This window comes from Anopheles gambiae, chromosome 2 (genome assembly GCF_943734735.2).
Source record: "Anopheles gambiae chromosome 2, idAnoGambNW_F1_1, whole genome shotgun sequence".
NCBI classification, from domain to species: domain Eukaryota; kingdom Metazoa; phylum Arthropoda; class Insecta; order Diptera; family Culicidae; genus Anopheles; species Anopheles gambiae.
Window position 1 is genome coordinate 68,188,716 of NC_064601.1, and position 21,334 is coordinate 68,210,049.

The 21,334-nt window shown below is 45.4% G+C and overlaps 2 protein-coding genes across 5 annotated transcripts; one reads left to right on the top strand and one right to left on the bottom strand.

Annotated features, from left to right (window-relative positions):
• Window positions 1–566: 566 nt before the first annotated feature.
• LOC1275117 (protocadherin-like wing polarity protein stan) lies at window positions 567–17,917 on the top strand. Of its 4 annotated transcripts, none has more exons than XR_009764800.1 (9): window positions 567–731; window positions 2,959–5,055; window positions 5,454–12,150; window positions 12,230–12,450; window positions 12,541–13,453; window positions 13,519–13,588; window positions 13,652–14,567; window positions 14,725–14,823; window positions 15,608–17,917. XR_009764800.1 is itself a non-coding variant. In XM_061644362.1 (8 exons), exons 2-8 carry the CDS (start codon window positions 3,053–3,055, stop codon window positions 15,639–15,641), a joined length of 10,854 nt encoding a protein of 3,617 aa, XP_061500346.1. In that variant the 5' UTR covers window positions 567–731; window positions 2,959–3,052; the 3' UTR covers window positions 15,642–17,917. The 4 variants fall into 4 exon arrangements, 1 of the variants encoding a protein (XP_061500346.1); XR_009764802.1 differs by having other exon boundaries at window positions 14,725–14,819; XR_009764801.1 differs by lacking the exon at window positions 567–731 and adding an exon at window positions 763–1,136.
• A 1,665-nt stretch (window positions 17,918–19,582) lies between these two features.
• Window positions 19,583–21,247, bottom strand: LOC1275118 (J domain-containing protein CG6693). Its single transcript, XM_314342.5, has 2 exons — window positions 20,857–21,247; window positions 19,583–20,770 (listed from the first exon to the last, which is right to left on the bottom strand). The coding sequence occupies exons 1-2, from the start codon at window positions 20,945–20,947 to the stop codon at window positions 20,007–20,009; spliced, it is 855 nt and encodes a 284-aa protein (XP_314342.3). The 5' UTR covers window positions 20,948–21,247; the 3' UTR covers window positions 19,583–20,006.
• Between the last annotated feature and the right edge of the window lie 87 nt (window positions 21,248–21,334).

A 21,334-nucleotide genomic window follows, 5' to 3' on the forward strand; every position in this document is an offset into this window, starting at 1 on the left:
AGAGAGAGAGAGAGCTTTAACATTTTCATTTTTTGTTTTGTTTTGCGCAACTTATGAATTAAACTTTCATAACGAAAAAATCAGGTTAGTGATAGTGATGGAGAAAATATGAATTTGATCCGCTACGACGCGTATTCGTCACTGTCGTATGGTGTAACGTGGGACGCGTAATACGCGAAGAACATACTACTAGACCCCTTTAAGTAACGCGTTATTCTACGAGCTCACTGGTGGAACTGTTTTCTGATTTTTCCTTAATGTCCCATGAAATTTAAAAACATAAATATTATAATGGACCACACGGATATCAGGAATACAAAATACCAACGAAAAAAAATACTAAAAATCAAACACTGAAAAGAGGCAATGTTCTGTTCCACGTTCAGCAAAAAATTACGCAAAAGAGATTCCACTTTTTTCAGCTATCTCATGCTCTGCATTAACATAAATTAAATTTTCTCAACATAATTCTACGCAAAGCCAATTCCATTTACGCGATATGTCAACCAATATATCCACGTGCGCGATTTATGTGCCTAGCAGGCTGCACGAAATTCGAGCAGTTCAGCATAGTTCGAGCACAGTGCAGGCGAGCAGGAGGGCGGTCGTCGTAGAGTAGCATTTAAATGGAGTAAAATAAATGAAATCCTAACTTTTAACTCTCAAATCAAGTTGTAAAGTGTGCGCGAAAGGTTTAAGAAGAACCAGTGATAAAGGGTTGCTTCGGAAAAGTAAGTTTTTGGGTAGTAAATTCAATATTCCGTTCATGCAGTGTGCAGTGTTTGAACCTGTTTCCCGAAAAAAAAGGAGAGGGAGAGATTTGTTTGCGAAGGTAGCGTTCCTTGGTGTGTATAGGTGTGTGGTGGTGTGCGTGACTCCCGGTGTTTGTGTTACCTTTATTTGAAAGCCAACGAGAAGAGCGATACAAAACGAAACTGGAGTATGTGCAATAAAGGTGGCAAAGAAAAGGGGCGAGAGAAAACATAAGAATGCGTGTGTTTCCTGCGTACAGTGGTTCATGAAATTGCACTTGTCGGTGCGGTGTATCCTTTAAGTTGTATAGTGTGTGTGTGTATGTTTTTTTTATTTAAAGGTGTGTTCTTTGGAAGTGTATTTTGTGAGAATTCATTGAAAAGGTTAGATGATGGAAAGATTTAAATAATTGTTCAAGATCAACGTGCGCCTGGAGCCTCCATTAAACACTCAACCGTGTGAACCTACGCCGTAGTGAGCGAATTGTGGAGAACGATATTCAATGAATGAATTCCTGAAAGCAGGACGGGGTAGAAACGCCACATCTCTTGATGGACCATGCACACCCCCCCCCCCCCCCCACCGCCACCCTTATTTGTGCAGTGAGATTGGCACACACACACACAAACCCTCGCACACATGCTTCTCTGGAGATAGTGTTAAGCCAGATCCGCAAGACATCCCCCCGCGTATGTGTTGCTCAAGACGACCCCAACAAAAAGTGGTTGAAGAAAGAAGTGGCGACGGTCATTGACAGTTTACCGCTAGATTGAGTTTGCCGTGTGTGTATGTCTGGCTGGCTGGCTGGCATTAGGAGGTGCTGCACGGGGAGATCAAGCGTACGGTGCTGCGTATGCTGTAGCCAACATACGCGAGCGCGCTGGCATGATGCTGTAGGCTCGTGAAGCTGCTTTCTGCTCTCCGCAACCCGAAGCGCGAAGTTCTCGCGTGATTTTGCTTACGCAAGCATATTTTCCTTTCGCAGCATGCCTAGGGTGAAAGATGCTGTGCGGCTGGATCGTGGATAACCTGTTTGAGATAAGCATTTTTCAGCGCTCGCTGGAGAGTAGCGGGAAAATGTAGGGCGGTTGGTCTTGGCACAGGAAATGCTATGATAATGAAGATGGGCTCAAATTGGTTTGTTTGCTACCGAATTGTGGAATGCGTGTAGACGGGGTGTGAGTTATTTAAACCCTGTTTTATGATACTTAAATGCATTTTATTGAAAACCGGAATCGAACGCGGCTGTGAAATAGTGCTGTCATGCAGCTTGTCGTTTTGTTAAAGGCTTGTTATGGGCTTGTTCTATAAACAAATTAAGAAATCTTCTACAAACAGTAAAACATTCACTATTCCTTGCGAAAGTACTGCTCTTAAGACAAAAACTTACTCTGTTGCTCCATTTTTGTAGTAATAATATTTTTAAAAGCACCTTAAATCTTGCGTTAAAAATACCGATGTGTGTAGTTGGAGGGATACCGTTCCCCCAAGTTCAGAGTTCACATGTGCAAAAATGTCGTTTCTCTGTGAGATTACTTTATTTAAAAGCAAACTTCGCGTGTACGCTGCCCCGAAAGCCCCCCAACCCGTAATGCTTGCACGCTATGTGGGGAAATGTTTCTGCATTTCGCAAGCGAACGATGGATTGGCGTATTATATGTATATCAAGCCCTTGATAAACCAAAGAACAGGCAAACTGTGTACCACCTTCTTCTGTATGTATAATTTACACTCGCCAATGGGGTGAGCGAGAGCCCTGGTTGTATTGCTTGTCTAACGTTCTTACCGATTTCTCGGAACGTAACGGCACCGGGAGAGCGAATTCTCTGTATATCCTTGTCGGCTGTCTGCCGTACACAAGAAATGGGGGAAAATCGATATTTCCCTCGGGTCAGCGGCATGTTAGGGAAAACGCCGCCGCTTGCGTTGATGATTCATCCTGTTTTCGGGGCGTACGGAGAAGAAAAGCGCTTGACTGCTAGGGGTGCATTTAATACGCGACCAATCGCCGTGCGTTGTGTACGGTTCGTGCGTAAGGCTACGTTTCGTTCGTTACCATAGGGTTGGAAAAAGTTTCAATTCCGTAGGGTGTGCGCTGTGCTAGTGGTTGTTGTTAATTATTAGTTCGGTATAGCGGATTCTTTCGGTTGGTGTTAGTGGCGTGCATTTGTTGACCGATTGTGTGGGATTCTCTTTTCTCCACAGATCGTCTACCATGTCCGGCAGTGTAGAACGCTAGTGAACAAAACTTAGGCTGGATACGCGGAACAACAAACGGTAGTGCCGGAAACAATTCGCCATGAACGTGCCACGGTGCACTCTGGCGGCAAGGCTTGCTCTGATAGCGGTGCTTTTGCAGCTTCTGTTGCTTTGTAGCACCTGCAATGGATATATGATAATAGCAAGTGAAGACGACGAACCAGGGAAGATACTGTTTAACTCTTCCGTTTACAAACTTGGATCGGAACGGCAGTACAAAATCAATGCCCATAAATCTGCCCACTACGTGCACCATCTGCTCCGGGTGGATCCGGACAATGGGCAAGTGAGCTTGAAGCGAAAGCTCAAATGTGATGGCATCTACTATCCTACACTATTTACGTTTTACGTCGATTCTACCTCGAACAGACTGCGTAGTATAGACTATTACAGTTTACCGATAAGGATATTCATCGTTGGGCGCAATTGCTCCGACGAGGACGAAGCGGTTGCGGCTAGTTTTCGTAAGCTCTTCGAGGAGGATGATACCGGATATCATCATCACCAGCGACACAGACGAGAAGCAGTGTATCGCTTAGCAACCGCGAAGGATACTCCGTTGCCAGTGCGGGAAGACGATGATGCTGAAGCGTACGAGCAACGCATGTACGGCGAGTACTTGGGCGATCGGTTCCATTACTATCGTTCCGAATATCCGTGGTTGGCGGCTACGAGTGTCACTAACTACACGACCTTTCGCGAAGGTGACATCCTGTTCGATACCGTGCTTGAGAATGAATATCGACACGGCATAATCACGCGAAAGCGCCGTGAAATACGGGATCTACCGGCCGATCGAATACATCGCAAAATTGCCGACGCCAAGCAGTGGATCTCCGAAACGTACGCATCGTATGCCATTCACACCACTGACAAGTGGAAACACATTTGCCTAAAGAAGTCACAGTATATTAACTCGATTGGTGCATTTTTGCCGAAAACGGTACTACATCACTGTACGGTTCGTTACCTAGATGTGAACGATGAGCGATTCGAGATTGAGACTCGCACAGGCGATTTGATCGCTACTGGAGATCTGTGCATACCGGAAACTCTATGGAAGGTGATTATAACGTACAATGTGCGATGCGATCGGAAGGATATCATAGATGCCGATCATCGCCTAAAGATCGTATACCACCACCAGGAGCTAAATGATACCGATATAGCAAAGCGCGTGCGACGAGAGTTGAGAAATCAAAGTCCCTATTTCGAGCAGGCATTGTACGTGGCCTCGGTACTGGAGGAGCAACCGCCCGGCGCAAATGTCATTACGGTGCGCGCGCGTGATCCGGAAGACTCGCCAGTGGTGTATTCACTCGTTTCGTTGCTGGACTCACGATCCCAGGCAATGTTCAAGGTCGACTCGCGCACTGGTGTGGTGACAACCTCCTCCACCCTCGACCGTGAGCTAATGGACGTACACTACTTTCGGGTGATAGCAACGGATGACAGTTTTCCCCCTCGTTCCGGCACCACCACGCTGCAGGTTAATGTGCTCGACTGCAACGATCATACGCCAACGTTCGAGGCAGAACAATTTCATGCTACAGTGCGCGAGGGAGTGAGCGTTGGCTCGACCGTCATTACAATACGCGCGACGGATCAGGATATAGGCAAAAATGCTGACATCGAGTATGCCATCACAAGTATCCTCGGCGAGAACCAGGAACAATCGGGGACGGCGGCCAACGGTAGCAACGAGGGCAATCCAGTCGAGGGCGATAATAACGGCAGTTCACAAAAGTTCCGCATCGATGCGCGCAGTGGTACAATATCGACAAGAAGTGCATTAGATCGCGAAGTGTCGGGAATGTACACGATTATGGTAATTGCAACCGATATGGCAACGCCACAATCGGAACGCAAATCGGCCACCACGACGGTTTTGGTGAAAATTTTAGACGACAACGACAACTATCCGCAGTTTAGTGAGCGGACGTACACGGTGCAGGTGCGTGAAGATCAGTGGGCAAACGAAAATAATGTGATTGCCCATATACAAGCGTCGGATGCGGATCAGGGAAATAATGCTGCAATTCGGTGAGTATATTCTTCAATTAGGCCTAAAAATCTGTTTAATGTTGTGTTGTTGCACATTTTTCTATCTTTATAAGCGAATGTCATCAGTTATAAGTTACTTTCAATATTTTGTATTTTCATGTATAAATTATCTTCATTTCTTTTTTAGAACTAATCATTTATCTAACTCTTGTCAACAGATATTGCCTATAAAACTGGCATAACAGAAAAGATAAATTTTGCAATAACGATTCCATTTCAATCATCGAAACCCAATTCCCGCTCAAGTCTCTCGTTTGCTTGCTAATCAATTCTATTGCTGATGTCAGCCACTAGCCAAGAGCCCTCAGTCAGACGCAGCTAATTACTTTCATGTACTTTTCTTTTCATGTTCCATGCGCACGCTTCATTCTGTACAGCTATGCCATAATCGGTGGAAATACGCAATCACAGTTTTCCATTGACTCGATGAGTGGTGATGTGTCTCTGGTGAAACCGTTGGACTACGAAAATGTCAGGAGCTATCGGCTGGTGATTCGTGCTCAAGACGGAGGAAGTCCTTCACGCTCCAACACAACACAGCTACTGGTGAACGTACTTGATGCGAACGACAATGCACCACGCTTTTATACCTCCCAGTTCCAAGAGGCGGTGCTTGAGAGTGTACCCGTGGGCTATAACATCGTGCGCGTGCAGGCATACGATTCCGACGAAGGAGCGAATTCGGAGATAACGTACAGTATACAGAACCGCGACGATGGGATGCCACTAGCTGTAGATCCACGCACTGGCTGGATTCACACGACCAAGGCGCTGGATCGCGAAGAGCAAAGCCGGTACAGCTTTCAGGTGGTTGCGGTCGATGGTGGAATCCCTCCGAAATCGGCCAGCACGTCAGTGATAGTGACGATCCAGGACGTGAATGATAACGATCCGACATTTAGCCCCAAGTACTACGAAGCAATGTTGGCGGAGGATCAACCGCCGGGTACACCGGTAACGACAGTGACTGCCACCGATCCTGACGAAGATTCACGGTTGCATTACGAAATTACGGCCGGCAATACGCGTGGTCGGTTTGCAATAACGTCGCAAAACGGTCGGGGACTGATAACCATTGCACAGCCGTTGGATTATAAGCAAGAGCGAAGATTTGCGCTTACCATCACTGCCACCGACAGTGGCCAGCGGACGGATACTGCGATAGTGAATATAAACATCACGGATGCTAACAATTTTGCTCCCGTTTTCGAGAACGCCCCCTACAGTGCTTCCGTTTTTGAGGATGCACCCATCGGTACAACCGTGCTGGTAGTGTCTGCATCTGATAGTGATGTAGGTATCAACGCACAAATAACATACCTACTGAACGATGAGTCAGTGAATGGACTCGGAGCGAACGAACCGTTCACCATTAACGCACAAACGGGCGCAATCATAACGAACGCTAAACTGGATCGGGAGAGTACGAGCGGATACCTTTTGACCGTAACGGCAAAGGACGGGGGCAACCCGTCCCTGAGCGATACAACGGATGTCGAAATCAGCGTGACGGACGTGAACGATAATGCGCCGGTGTTTAAAGTTCCGTTGTATCAAGCGACGATTCCCGAGGACGCATTAATCGGAACGTCGGTGGTACAGATTGCAGCTACCGATCTGGATATGGGGCTTAATGGGCGCGTAAAGTATGCGCTCGGTCAGAAGGACATGGACGAAGGTTCATTTGTGGTAGATCCCATCTCGGGCGTGATACGCACCAATAAAGGGCTCGATCGTGAGAGCATTCCGGTGTACCACCTGACTGCCATCGCTAGTGACAAAGGTACGCCAACAATGAGCAGTAGCGTTGAAGTGCAGATCCGGCTGGACGATGTGAATGATTCTCCGCCGACATTTGCATCCGATAAGCTGACGCTGTATGTGCCGGAAAACAGTCCAGTGGGTTCCGTGGTCGGGGAGATATACGCCCACGATCCCGACGAAGGTGTGAACGCGATCGTACACTATTCGATTATTGGAGGAGATGATTCGAACTCGTTTTCGCTCGTCACACGACCAGGTTCGGATCGAGCGCAGCTACTAACAATGACGGAGCTGGATTATGAATCGCCACGCAAACGGTTCGAGCTAATCATACGAGCAGCTAGTCCACCGCTTCGGAACGACGTTTATGTAGAGATTCTGGTGACGGATGTCAATGACAATGCTCCCGTATTACGCGACTTTCAAGTGATTTTCAACAACTTCCGGGACTGTTTTCCGAGTGGAGTTATTGGGCGTATTCCAGCGTTCGATGCAGACGTAACGGACAAGTTGACGTACCGAATCCTTTCGGGAAATAATGCAAACCTGCTAAGATTGAACAGCTCCACCGGTGGGTTAACATTGAGCCCGCAACTCAACACGAATGTACCGAAATTTGCAACCATGGAGGTATCGGTAACGGACGGAATCAATGAGGCAAAAGCAATCATGCAATTGATTGTGCGCCTGATAACGGAGGACATGTTGTTCAACTCGGTAACGGTACGACTGGACGAGATGACGGAGGAAGCATTTTTATCGCCGCTGCTAAGCTTCTTCCTCGATGGGCTGGCTGCAATCATACCGTGTCCCAAGGAGAACATCTTTTTGTTTTCAATACAAGAGGACATCGACGTAAGCGGAAAGATACTGAACGTTAGCTTCTCTGCCCGCAGACCGGATGTGGCGTTCGAAGAGTACTACAGTTCACAGTATCTGCAGGAACGGATTTACCTAAACCGAGCCATACTGGCACGGCTGGCGACGGTGCGTGTGCTACCGTTTGATGATAATCTGTGCGTACGGGAGCCATGCCTAAACTACGAACAATGTCTGTCTGTGTTGAAGTTTGGCAATGCGTCTGGGTTCATACACAGCGACACGGTTCTGTTTCGTCCGATCCATCCCGTCAACACGTTTGCCTGCAAGTGTCCGGAAGGATTCACCGGCAGTAGGGAACACTATTTGTGCGATACGGAGGTCGACCTGTGCTACTCGGATCCTTGCCAGAATGGCGGAAGTTGTATGCGCAGAGAAGGAGGATACTCGTGCGTCTGTACCGAGCAATACACTGGGGTTAATTGTGAAACGTCGATAGCCGGCTTGAAACCGTGCATATCAGAGGTGTGTGGCGATGGTTATAGTTGTCTTACCAGCGGGCAAGGCGGACATTGGCCACCGTACACGAAAACGTGCGAGCTGATGTCGCGATCGTTTACGAGAAATTCGTTCCTCACGTTCCCAGGGATGAGGCAACGGCACCGGTTCAATATACGGCTAAAGTTTGCGACCGTACGCGACAGTGGGCTCCTGCTGTACAATGGTCGCTATAACGAGCAGCATGATTTCATTGCTCTCGAAATCATCAACGGAAAAGTGGTATTTTCCTTCTCGCTAGGCGACAAGGTGGAAACAGTGACGGTTAACCAGCAGCGCAAGGTGTCGGATGGCAATTGGCACACAGTGGAGGTGAAGTACTTCAACCGCACCGTGCTGCTTTCACTGGACAACTGTGACACTGCTACGGCACTGGCAGGCCTTGGCGAGCGGTGGAATTGTGCGAATCAAACGACTCTCGTGCTGGACCGAAGATGTGCTTCGCTTGTGGAACCGTGCCATCGATTTTTCGACCTAACTGGCCCTCTGCAGATCGGCGGGTTGCCGAAAATTCCAGCCTACTTTCAGATACGCTCGCACAGCTTTGTCGGTTGCATCTCGGACCTGTACATCGATCAGCGGTATGTGGATCTGGGGGCGTACATTGCCGACAACGGTACTGTGGCTGGCTGTCCGCAGAAGGCAGCATCATGTGCTTCGGAACCTTGCTTCAATGGTGGCACCTGTCGTGAAGGCTGGGGAGAAGGGTGGGAGTGCGACTGTCCGGACGGTTTCACTGGTAACGCATGCCAGGAGTCCGTTGCGTTACCGTGGCGCTTTCATGGCGATGGCATATTAAGCTTCAATCCTTTGCTGCGTCCGATTCAACTGCCCTGGCTGACTGCATTTTCATTGCGGACCCGTAAACGCGATTCGTTCGTGATGGAGATACAGGTAGGGCAGAACAGCTCCGCCGTTGTTTCGCTGCGAGATGGCATCCTGCAATACCTGTACAACGGTGAGCCGTTGCAACTGGCTGGTGCGGATCTGGCCGATGGGCGCTGGCATCGGGTGGAAATTAAATGGATGGGCACCGAGGTCTCGCTCACGGTAGACTACGGTCAGCGAAGCGGCGTGCTACCCGTGACACAAAAGATTCAGGGTCTGTACGTCGGTAGAATTGTGATCGGTGGATTGGAAGGCACGATCGGGCAGCACTACGGAGGGCCGTCGGAAAACTTTGAAGGATGCATTCAAGATGTGCGTGTCGGCGGAGTACAATCCGTTTTGAAGCGCCCAACAGTGCGTGAGAACGTGCTTGACGGATGTGCTTCCAATGCAAAGTGTCCGGAGGGTTGCCCGGAAGAGTCCGTTTGTGTGAGCAACTGGGATGAAGCGTATTGCGAGTGTTTGCATGGATTTGTTGGCGGTGAGTGCAAACCAGTGTGCACAGTAAAACCGTGTTCCGATAACGGCATCTGTCGGGCGGATACGGTCAACACCAAGGGTTACCGATGCGAATGCAATAGCAGCTTAAGCTCCGGAGAGTACTGTGAGAACACCGTGCAACAACCATGCCCTGCCGGGTGGTGGGGTGAACGTAGCTGTGGACCGTGCAAATGCAACGTTAAACAAGGGTACCATCCAAACTGCGACAAAAGCACAGGGCAGTGTTACTGTCGGGAGAACCACTATCAACCGGTGAATGATACGGTTTGCTTGCCCTGTGAATGTTATACGGTGGGATCGTATGGCAAATCCTGCAACAGCTCGGGACAGTGCGAATGTCGCGAAGGAGTCATCGGCAGGCGATGCGATTCGTGCTCCAATCCGTACGCGGAAGTCACCCTAAACGGGTGCGAGGTCGTCTACGACGGTTGTCCCAAGTCACACTCAGCTGGTTTGTGGTGGCCTCGGACAGCGTTTGGAGAGCTAGCGGTAGAAAACTGCCCTGCCCCGGCTCGAGGCAAAGGTACTAGACGTTGCGATCAGGTACAAAGTGGATGGGGTGCCCCTGACATGTTCAACTGCACATCGGAAGCGTTTTTAGATCTGCGAAAGCAACTATCGCAAATAGAGGTAGATGGACTGGAGCTGAACACGTTTATTTCTGTAAAAGTCGCCGCGAGCCTACAGCAGGCCTGTATCAGTGTAGGTGGCCAGACTAGTGAGAAGGATGGAAATGGATTGCGCGATAGTAGAATGAACGATTTCTACACAATTGGTTCAGAAAAGACGATGGGCAGTTCATCGGCGTCGCTTTGGCGAGAAGACGATTTCGAGCTCGACTACCTACTGAACGATGGTCAATCGTTCGTACAAAGCAAGCTGTATGGGGCAGATCTATTAATTACCGATCGGTTGCTGCACGAGCTAATGCGCTACGAGGCGTACCAGCACGGGTTGAACCTTTCCCACAGCCAGGACAAGCACTACGTTCGGAATCTGGTGGAAAGCGCCGGAGAGATACTGGATAGACGATACGCGAGCGAATGGAAAAGGGTACAAGACTTGACCGGGCGTGGACCGGATGATTTGGTGGATGCGTTCAATCAGTATATGATCGTGCTGGCTCGATCACAACACGACACTTACACAAATCCGTTCGAGATAGTCCACAAGAACATGGTGCTCGGAATGGACATTGTAACTACCGAGTCGTTGTTCGGCTATGAATCGCAAATGGTAAAGCAGCAGCAATTCAAGCAGGTCAAAGGGCATCCGGACCTTCATGGGCATCCTGCGGAAACAGTCATCTTGCCGGATACGAGCTCATTTTTGCAAAACTCGCCAAAACAGAAGCAACCGTTGATTTCGTTTCCGAAGTACAACAACTACATCCAAGATCGGTCCAAATTTGATCGTTCGACAAAGGTGCTTGTTCCGCTGGATATGTTGGGCATCACCGCGCCCGACAAGAACGAGGTGGTCAATCAAATCGCTGAGCATCGTGCCATTTTTACCTACGCACAGTACAAGGATGCGGGCGAACTATTTCCGGCCAATTTCGACGAAACCGTCACACGTCGCTGGGGCGTAGAAATGCAAATTGCCAGTAGCGTTCTATCAATCGCTATCGTTACACCGGAATTGGACAAAGATTCCTATACTCAACCGTTCCCATCGTCGGGAGGACTAGAGAAGTCGGGTGGCAATAATCAGGTGGAAACGATCGCTCCTCCGCCCGCGAAACCTGTACCGGAACGAACCAATGAAAAATTGTCGTTGAATGAGATTAAAATATCAATTCACGATATGAGCGACCGGGAGGAAGGTTTAGATACGCTGGATCAACATGCACCACAAGTGCCGATGGTAAATACGGCGGAGAATGGCGAAGACTTCTTCCACGACGATGATCTTCCCGAAACGGTAGTTCTAGCACGCAGTGAACAGATGTCCTCCATCGAACGTACAGCAGAAACAGCAATCCGAAAGCGGCGTAGAAGTATTGTGTCGGCCGATGGTGGCATTCCCGAGTCGGCTGAGATGGATTCAGCTTCCCGCACGAATTACGTTCCCCTCGGTCAACCACATCTGAAGCAGGCGATCAAGTTGCAGATGTGGTTAAACATACCCCGGAATCGATTTGTTTCCCGTTCCAACCCCCAGTGCGTCCGGTGGAATACGCATGCAAACCTTTGGACGCGCATCGGCTGCCAGACGGAAATACCGAACTATGAGATGATCGGTCATAATGATACAATTGTGGTGAACTGTACGTGCAACCAGCTGGCAACGTATGCGGTACTAGTAGACATTATCGATCCGGAAGACATCCCCGAACCGTCGCTACTGGTACAGATTACCTCGTACTCAGCGTTCCTGCTTTCGTTGCCAATCCTTTTTGCGGTAATAGTGTCGTTGGCACTGCTACGCGGCCTGCAGACAAACTCGAACAGTATTCATCAGAATTTATTGTTTTGCATCTTCACTGCGGAGTTGCTGTTCTTCGTAGCCATTCAAGCACGCAGGGATCTGCTGGACAATGAGGTAAGGGTTTGTGGATTGTTCAGAGTAGCTCATAGTGGATTGTTGATTTGTTAATACAAACAATACATTTGTTTTCTAGTTCCCATGCAAACTGGTTGCTATTGCGCTGCATTACACGTGGCTGGCAGCATTCGCGTGGACGACAGTTGATTGCGTGCATCTATACCGAATGTTAACTGAAATGCGTGACATCAACCATGGACCGATGGGTTTCTATCATACGATAGGCTACGGTGCGCCCGCACTGCTTGTAGGCCTTTCTGTTGGAGTGCGTGTACATGAATATGGAAACAGTATGTTGTAAGTATTGTAGATAGAATGTGTTTTTGGTACGCGGTTTTTACAATATTTGCTAATTTCCAACAAACGTTTCATATCGTTGCACTACAGTTGCTGGTTGTCGGTGTACGAATCGGTCATTTGGTGGATGGTTGGACCAATCGCAATCGTGTCGGTATTCGATCTTTTCATCCTATTTTTGTCGGTAAAAGCAGCATTTACGATCAAGGATCATGTGTTAGGATTTGGCAATCTACGTACACTGCTTTGGTTGTCAGTTGTGTCGCTACCGCTCTTGGGTATAATGTGGGTACTTGCAGTGCTTTCTGCGTCAGAAAATTCGCAGCTGCTCAATATGCTCCTATCAGCTGTGGTCATTATGCATTCGCTCTTTTCCATCATTGGATATTGCATTATTAACAAACGGGTGCGTGAAAACCTGCATAACGCGTTTCTACGCTGCATGGGGCGCAAAGTACCGCTACTCGAGTCTTCAATCGCCATCAGCAATAGCTCACAAAACGTAGGATCCCCGAAAACACCCGGGTTCGCCGGTAGCTCTGGTGGACAGTACGATACGGCAAGAAGAAACATTGGAATCAGCACGTCGAGCACCACTTCTCGCAGCACGGCTAAAACAAGCTCTAGTCCCTATCGAAGCGATGGTCAATTTAGACACACATCAACGTCCACTTCCAACTACAACAGCGACGGAGTGGCTTCGTATATGCGCGGACATTACGAGGAGAGTGCACTGCGTAAGATAAAGAATGGTGGACAAGGACGGGACGGAGAACGTCGAAGTCACAGAAGACATCGTCGAGATTCCGACTCTGGCAGTGAGACTGATGGGAGAAGTCTAGAGCTTGCCTCAAGCCACTCGAGCGATGATGAAGAATCTCGCGTCGGACGCAACAGTAGTACGCATCGTAGCACTGGAGTGTGCAGCACATCATACCTACCGAACATAACCGAGCACGTTGCAACAACTCCACCAGAATTGCACGTAGTGCAGAGTCCACAGGTAAGAAGTAACTGCCTTTATTTGCATCTTTATGAAATTAATAATGCGACCCTTGATTTTTGCAGCTATTCCCCAACGTAACACCTACAAGATGGCCAAATCAAAATGCTAACAATTACATGCCACCAGGAAATGGTAAGTGAAATGGAAAACAATCCATTTAGACAAATGTTTCATTCGACTATTATATCTCTACAGGTCGATGGTCACAAGAAACGGCATCCGATAACGAGGCACATCCACATAAATCTCCTACAAACGGTGGCTCGCTCCCAAACCCGGATATCACGGAAACGTCATATCTGCATCAGAACCGCATGAACATGCCACCATCGATTTTGGAAAACATTCAGGAAAACTATAACATAGGATACTCAAACACGGACCTCCACAGTGATCGAAATTACAGCAACTATGGCAATGCGGATAATTATGTCCCTCCTGCTGATTACGCGAAGCGGTACGACTCGCAAGCATCGGTAAATCCTTCCAGCACTCTTCCCCATCATTACGCATCGTCGGTAAACGGTAGTAGTACTGGTGGAGGAGTGCCGATTGCCGAAGCAAGGCACACAGGCTCGATGCAGGTCATCAATCATATGCGTGCGTACCAGCATGAAAACCCATACGCACTGAAAGAATCGCTCTACGAACGGTCACGAACGCTCGGCTATGGTACTAGTGCAGGTGGCGCAGAGTCGCCGTACCACGCAGGCCACCCTCTAACCGCTCCCAACGATCTGTACAGCCCACCCGGAGCCATACACGGCATGTCATTCAAGTCGAGTGTGCAATCGCTACTCAAGAACGATTATCAACAGCAACAACGACAACAATACAAGCACCACCAAACAGGCAACGGGGGCGAATCAGACAGGATGTCGGAAGGCTCTGATAAAAATCCGTACAATTTTCCCTACACCGCCGAGGAGGACCATCTAGTGCATAATGGTACAGCGAGAATGCACCATACTGGAGGGATGGAAAATATTGGACACATGGAGCATATCGCTTCGTCGTCGCCTTCGCCACCACAGCTGTTGATGAGAGCCCCGGAAGGGCTTTCTGCGGCACCACTGCAATCGATAGGGCAGTTGAATGGTGCTACTAACGAGTAAGTATTCTCTGCTGCTTAATTAACCCCAATAACCAGATGGAGAGTCGCGATTGAATGATTGATATAATTCAGTAATTTAAATGATAAACTGAGCTAACTTTTGCTACACCGTTTCTGTTTACTCATAACATTGACTGTGCGTACATTGGATTAGCTGGTGTTGGGACCGTCTAAAAATGTTAGAGTAAAACCGTAACAGCTGGATCTGGAAATTATATAACACATCTGAAGAACAACAGCGATCGACCTGTATGTAAGTAGGGTGAGGGTAGTGGGCATGGGTTTTAATTTAACGTTATTATATAATTCTTTTGTTATCCGTATTAATTTCTGTAGCATGCAAACCCCCTAACGAAACAAACCAAAAAATCTTAGTAACATGGCAGTATATAGTAACAATAGTAACGAAAAGTAGAAGACATGAGAAGTAAATTGTATTTGGGTGTTGAATCGTTTATTTTACAATACATTAATAGAATTACTAGTTTTTTTTTCATCTAAAATACAGTGAATGCTTGATAAGAGCGATCTCATGAAAGTGGATAAAGTTATCGCTTATTGAGTTTGGAGATTTTTTTTCACATCTACTAAATACTTTACTCAATTCCTCGTAGTAAAAAGTAAATTTACTTTATTTTCCATTTGAAGAGTTTAAGGAATTATTGTAGCAAAATAATTAAATAATTAAAAAAATTAGTAGTTTATGATCGTACACAGATAATAAAAAGGGGAATGTATGGAACTTATAACCACAAATGTATAAATTTAACGAAATCGGTTTTTAATTTTATTCTCTTTTAATCTTTTAACCTCTAATGTTCAATTTCTTGTTAAAATTCTATCGAGTTTTCTCTCAGAGTCTTTAATATCCTGGTTTCACTGTATATCAATTGATCGTGTTGTTTTAATTTTAACATCTTAAAAAATTTTTTACAATCGCATATAGGTAGGGTAGTATTTTAGTATCTGAAAATGTGTGATCCGCACTGTATCCTTAACTATAAAGTAATGGATTGAATTTATTTTACTTTTCACAGTACACCCAATGATGACGATGAAACAACGGTGTAAGCCTGAAGCAGTGAAAGAGCGCAAAATCACTGTTTTGATTGGATTGCGCAACGTGTGTACATCATCGTGCTTGTTCTCTTACGAGAAGCTCTCTACATTAAAATAGATACTTCCCGCCGCAGATCCATTCGGTTGCATGTATATTTGTGAAAAAATGGGACTTACAAAAAAAAAACAAAAAGCAACAACTGAACAAGAAACAAAGTTTTGTAATATATTTATACTAACAATAGCATGAATATAGCCACATGGCTCAACGAGTGGTGCTGCATTCATGTTTTGGATGTATATATTTATACAGATCGATATATGATATACAATGAATGTGGTTGTATTTTAAGTACCAGGCTATTCCCTTACCGCTTTTGCTTTGTTTTCAATGCAAACGAACTGACATCCTGTTTCCTGAACGTGTGTCCTTTTTATGCAAAAAAAGCACACACAAAAACATCAACAGCAACTTACTCACTTATTTGTGGATGTTCCAAATGTAGTTAAAACGAGCAACGCCTGAAAAGCAACTCCGAACGAATCTCGTGCGGTAGGGTTATTTATGTATATTCGCACGCTTTACTGCAAGCAGCAGATCGATAAACTGAAGCCAACTGCCATCATCTACACGAGGGAGCAAAATCCGACCACTGCCTTGATTATACTCATTGTTATTGCAGTTAGAGGGGAAAGGCACTCGAACCCATCACACGCAGCAGGACCGGAGTAGACATTAAGAATTTGTAGCGCAATGTGCTTTTTATACGATATTTAGGTTGTTTTGAATGCTAAATTACTGCAGCAATGGAATGGTTCAGAGACAGTAAAAAACAGTAAACGGGATTTATTGCGAGGAAATTGAGGTTTGAAAATAAGAAAGCAAAAAAAAACAGAAACGAAAGTACGTTTACACACGATTAATGAAAGTGCCTGAAAGTAGGTGAATTTTGTTTAGATTTGATTTTGAACGTGTTTGAATGAATTTATGCAGCTGCATTTTTAGTACTAATTTATCGTCGATTTTAATTTGCAACTTTGCAAGCTTGAATGAAGCAAAACGGTGGCAAAATTTTAGTGGAAAACATTTATCTAAAACATTACCAGTGTACCAGTTTCTCGGTATTTTATGAAATTTTCCAATCCTACTCCCAGGAATACGACCCTGTACTCGATATTCACTCTCTCTCTCTCTCGCTTACTATAGGCATTCTTCATAATTACAATATTTTTGGCTTGAGACATCCATAAGCCATTATAGCTAAGTTAATTAACTGGTCTCCTAATTATGTGAATGTCTCAGCTTAGGGATTATTGCATCTCAGACGAAACAAGCTTAGTAGTGCAGCAGAGAAGTGAATTATTGAAGCAATTGGGGAGGGGGGAGGGGGGGAGAAAAACTTCTACATTCGAAAGACTTATTGTAATCCTTACTGCTTTATGCCATACAACTTAGGAAATCCGCTAACAGATAAATTATTTTAGCAACTAGACTCAACGGTATTTGTACAACAATATTGATTAAGTTCCCTTGTTCCCATCGAACGTCATACTCTCTTAATTTTACCTGTTCCCAGTGGTGATAGAGTCTAGCACGATATACTACACACATTCCATCCAATGATTTTATCTCAACGCTTTAGTTTAACTAGTTAGTTTTATCTCAACGTAGCCACCGGCGTTGTGCAGGCTCTCCTTGTATGTATGTAGGTGTACAATTAAGGGCTACACAATAATGGGTGCTAAGCGACATTCCAGTGATATATTTTTATACTTGAGATTTTAAACGTAACAAAACCGCACTTTTAAGTTTACAAATCCATCTCTCTACACTAAGAACGGTATATTGTCGGTGTATGTGTGCTTGTATTCAGTATAACGATTTACGTGTTTTAACTTTACACACTGCTTTACCCGCTCAACCACACCCAATCTCCATTTGGGGGGGGGGGGGGAGTAGGTTTTATTTCCTTTTCAAGTCTGCGTGCTGAAACTGTTGTGTAACCGAGTAGTTATATTGACTATGTACTGCGAAAGTGAGATTTTCTTTTTAAATTGCTTTAGTATATTAGCATTTTTTAGATAAGATTGAACATGTAACATTCCGTGTGTACTACTAACTCGACTCACAAGACGATCAAGAGTGCACAACTAAACAAGGAAAAGAGTAATAGTAAGACAGGCTGGCTGGAGGAGGTTGCGATTTTAAAGCGATTTCCACGAAACATGAATTATTTTCATGCAAAGAAGAGATTGCATCAATAAATATGAATGAATATGTGACGATAGCGTACGCGTAACACATCTTTTACTCACAGCCATCCGAATTCTGGCAATTCTGCGTTTCTAGAATATATCTACCCGGCTCTTTTATAATTCTGCAGTTTTCAATGCAAAATAATTGGATGCTTATTCGGGAGTTTATTTAACACATCTTATCAATCTTACAGGGTTTCGAGTCATATTTAAGAGTCATAGTTAAGAGAATGATTCAAACCGGTAGTGGAATCTTGCAAGCGTTCTGTGGAGGTTTGCAATCATATAATGGAGTTTGTGGACTGAGTTGTGGAGTTTTGCAAGCATACTGTGGAGCGGCTATCAGACTGTGTGTGCCGCTGTAAATACCCCAAATCATTTTCGTTAATTTTACTTATTTATCATGTTTAATTATGACTCCGCGACAGGATTTATTTAGTTTACCATATGTTCAGCTGAATGCCACACGGAAACAACTAAAAATGATAGTTTAAAAAAAAAACATCACCGGTAGCTTATTTAAAACTAATAGTAGACTTAAGAACATTCACACGGATCACTGTTATCCATTGAACGAGAAATAAATAATTAAACAATTTAAAAAATCAACTCCAAAAGCTTTTTACGCTGGCACGCACAGTCTAACAGCCGCTTCACAGTATGCTTGCAAAACTCTTGCTTGCACGATTTCACTACCGGGAAAAATTCTCTTAACCGATTGAACTGCTCCATTATATGACTCGAAACCCTATATGTCCCGGGGCGGTCCCGTGGTACAGTCGTCAACTCTAACGGCTCAATAACATGGGGTCGAGCATAGAATGGGACCGTCTCCCCGTGGCAAGGATTAAGGATTGACTATAATCCGGCTTCGTTGCGTGGTAATAAGTTAAGTCTCCGAAAGCGTGTTGTATTTTATAGGCCGGACATATCTGCGAGGACGTTACGTCAAATAGACGAAGAAGATATATAAATCTTATGTACGCTATTATTGGGATTTTCAGTTAATTAAGATGTATGTTAAATTAAAAATAAATAGATCGATGTAAGATGATCAACGTTTTTTTTGCACATGAAGTGCATTCGAAAAGTCGTATGGAGTCGTTCAATCGAAAAGGTTCTTCCTCGGGGCTTCGAATCGACCAGCTTCCAACGCATTAGTTCAAATGTCTGTTACCTGATTCAAGGAATGGAATCGATTAATTTGTAAATACATCTGGTTCTACTATGTAGCTAAAGTCTATTAATGGATGGAGCAGGCGTCTGAGAACCTCATCCGGCAGATAAACGATTCAAAGAACGAATTGATGGCGACACTACTAATAGTTCTGCCCGACAAATTGGGATCTAGAAAGAGGCAGCTTACGGATAGGGGAACACCGACAACAGCATGGAAGATGAGTAATCAACGCGTCGAAGATTAAAAACCTGGTCAGTCGAGGTGGTGCAAGAGTCGGACAACCCACACATTAGCAGTGAATATAGGAAAGGATGTAGCTCTACGCAAGAGTGTGCTTTCGCGCAATAATGCTACTTCATTCAAGGATCTTGATATATTGTCCTTAACCCGAGTCACTACGGCCTTTGTGGATCATGCCATGGATTTCAAAATGGAAGATAGCGAAGACATTTGTCATACCCCCACCCTTTCTGGAAAATGTTTGGATCAATTAATCCTTTTCGTTAAGAACAATGTATTTTTGTTGTTTCTAGTATACTGCATGCAATTGCTTTATTGTAATGTAATTACCAATTACAAAAGTGGAGAGAGGTTCGCTTCATTATCGTTTGATTTGTTTCAATTAGTTTTCTTAGCTTATCCTGTTCAACTATCGCATCAAAGATGATTACAGAACCGAACCCGTAATGTATGTGCCAAGAATGCCACATTCGTGTGTCTTTCAAAACGGATTTATCACGAGTTAAATTCAAATTAATTCGCTTAAAAAGTAATGATTTTGAAGCGTACAAATAGTAAAGGTGTTTCAATAATGTTGGATCATAAACTCGTTTTGCCGCAGAGCGCTTATTGTTAACCGGCTATAATCGGTAACCAGCTGTCGGTTGGCCCGCCTATCGGTAAATTTTATCATACTTGTGTTATTTGCGTTGGTCTCGAACCTACTTGGATGATTTTCTCTTCTTTGCTGACACCGGCTTTTTCGGAGCTGTCTTCGTTGACTGACGTACATTCCGTTTTGCTTGTTGCATCTTCCGTTTTTTGGGCGGTTCCTCTTCACTCTGGTAAAGCTCGTCGCTATCATCGTCATTGTTGCCATACTTTGCTTCTAGCGATTCAATCAAGGAGCTGAAAGCGCTCTTTCGCTTGAGTGCAATTTGCTGCTCCAACGAGGACGTATCATCCTGCTTCTTTTTCATCTGGCTGGCCATTTTGGCTTCGCGGGCGTACTTCTTGTGCCGTTGTTTGCGCTTTGCTTCCGGCTCATTCGTAAAGATCTTGTATTCTGGGACCTCCTTGCTGTCGATCATTTCTTGCACAATTGCTGCAATGCGCGGTTCGTCCTCGCACTGCATGAACGGAACCGTACACATCATCGAGTTTTTGCAACCTTTTCCACGCAAGTACGCACGCTTGATGTCATTTCGCTCCGTTTCCGACCCGACGTAGCTTTTCTGGTAGTTGTCGATGTCCTCTGTAGTCAGTGGTTTGAAGAACTGTTGCCATCTAGCTAACCAGTTCGTGCTAGCGTTGTCATCATCATCGACGGTGCCTCGCTCGTCGTAGATCGCGCGCGAGTCTTTGTTGCTGAGAATGTTGTACAGTTTGCTTAGAACCTTAAATTTTTCGGTCGCCTCTTGCTTATCACTTTCCGGCACACGATCCGGGTGAGTTTGTAGCGACAGTCGGTAGTAAGCTTTCTTTACTGCAAGAAATAATAGAACCGAGAAGGCACATTCGGCGTCAAAACGGCTTCCCTTGCCAGATCGGGCACAACAAAGCTTTACTTACTTTCTTGATCGGACGCGCTTTTTTCGACGCCGAACAGTTCGTAGATGTTTTTCGTACCGTAGTACTTTTCACACACCTCGAGGGTTGACATAATTTTCACTGGCGTTAGTTCAGAATGCGCTCAAAATTACCGGCAACAGCGACAAGCAACAAACAAACAATGAGTTCAGTGTAAATATCCAACTATTTCTACCAGCCAATCGACTTTAGCGGGAAAAGTAAAAAAATGACAGCCAGTTATGCTGGGTAAATTTCGCCCGTTTCAGCGGCGCTGAATCGCAGCGCCGAAAAGGGACTTCTAGTTGGTGATATTCGTCTTTTTTTAATAGAAATAATGATTTGAAACAAAATTTGCAATATTGCTGATCAATCAAAAGCGGTCCACATGATTTATTCGTAAAATAAGTTTTAACTTTAACTTTTACATCAACCGATATTAGCGCCATCTAGCGTATATTTTCGTTCCGTGCGAAATTGC

Bases quoted from the DNA above. Each gene is read 5' to 3' on its own strand.
- LOC1275117 (XM_061644362.1), top strand. From the start codon at position 3,053: ATGAACGTGCCACGGTGCACTCTGGCGGCAAGGCTTGCTCTGATAGCG. The intron at 12,151-12,229 runs GTAAGGGTTTGT...TTTGTTTTCTAG, and splicing joins GGGATCTGCTGGACAATGAG to TTCCCATGCAAACTGGTTGC. The intron at 12,451-12,540 runs GTAAGTATTGTA...GTTGCACTACAG, and splicing joins GAATATGGAAACAGTATGTT to TTGCTGGTTGTCGGTGTACG.
- LOC1275118 (XM_314342.5), bottom strand. From the start codon at position 20,947: ATGTCAACCCTCGAGGTGTGTGAAAAGTACTACGGTACGAAAAACATC. The intron at 20,771-20,856 runs GTAAGTAAAGCT...TATTTCTTGCAG, and splicing joins AAGCGCGTCCGATCAAGAAA to TAAAGAAAGCTTACTACCGA.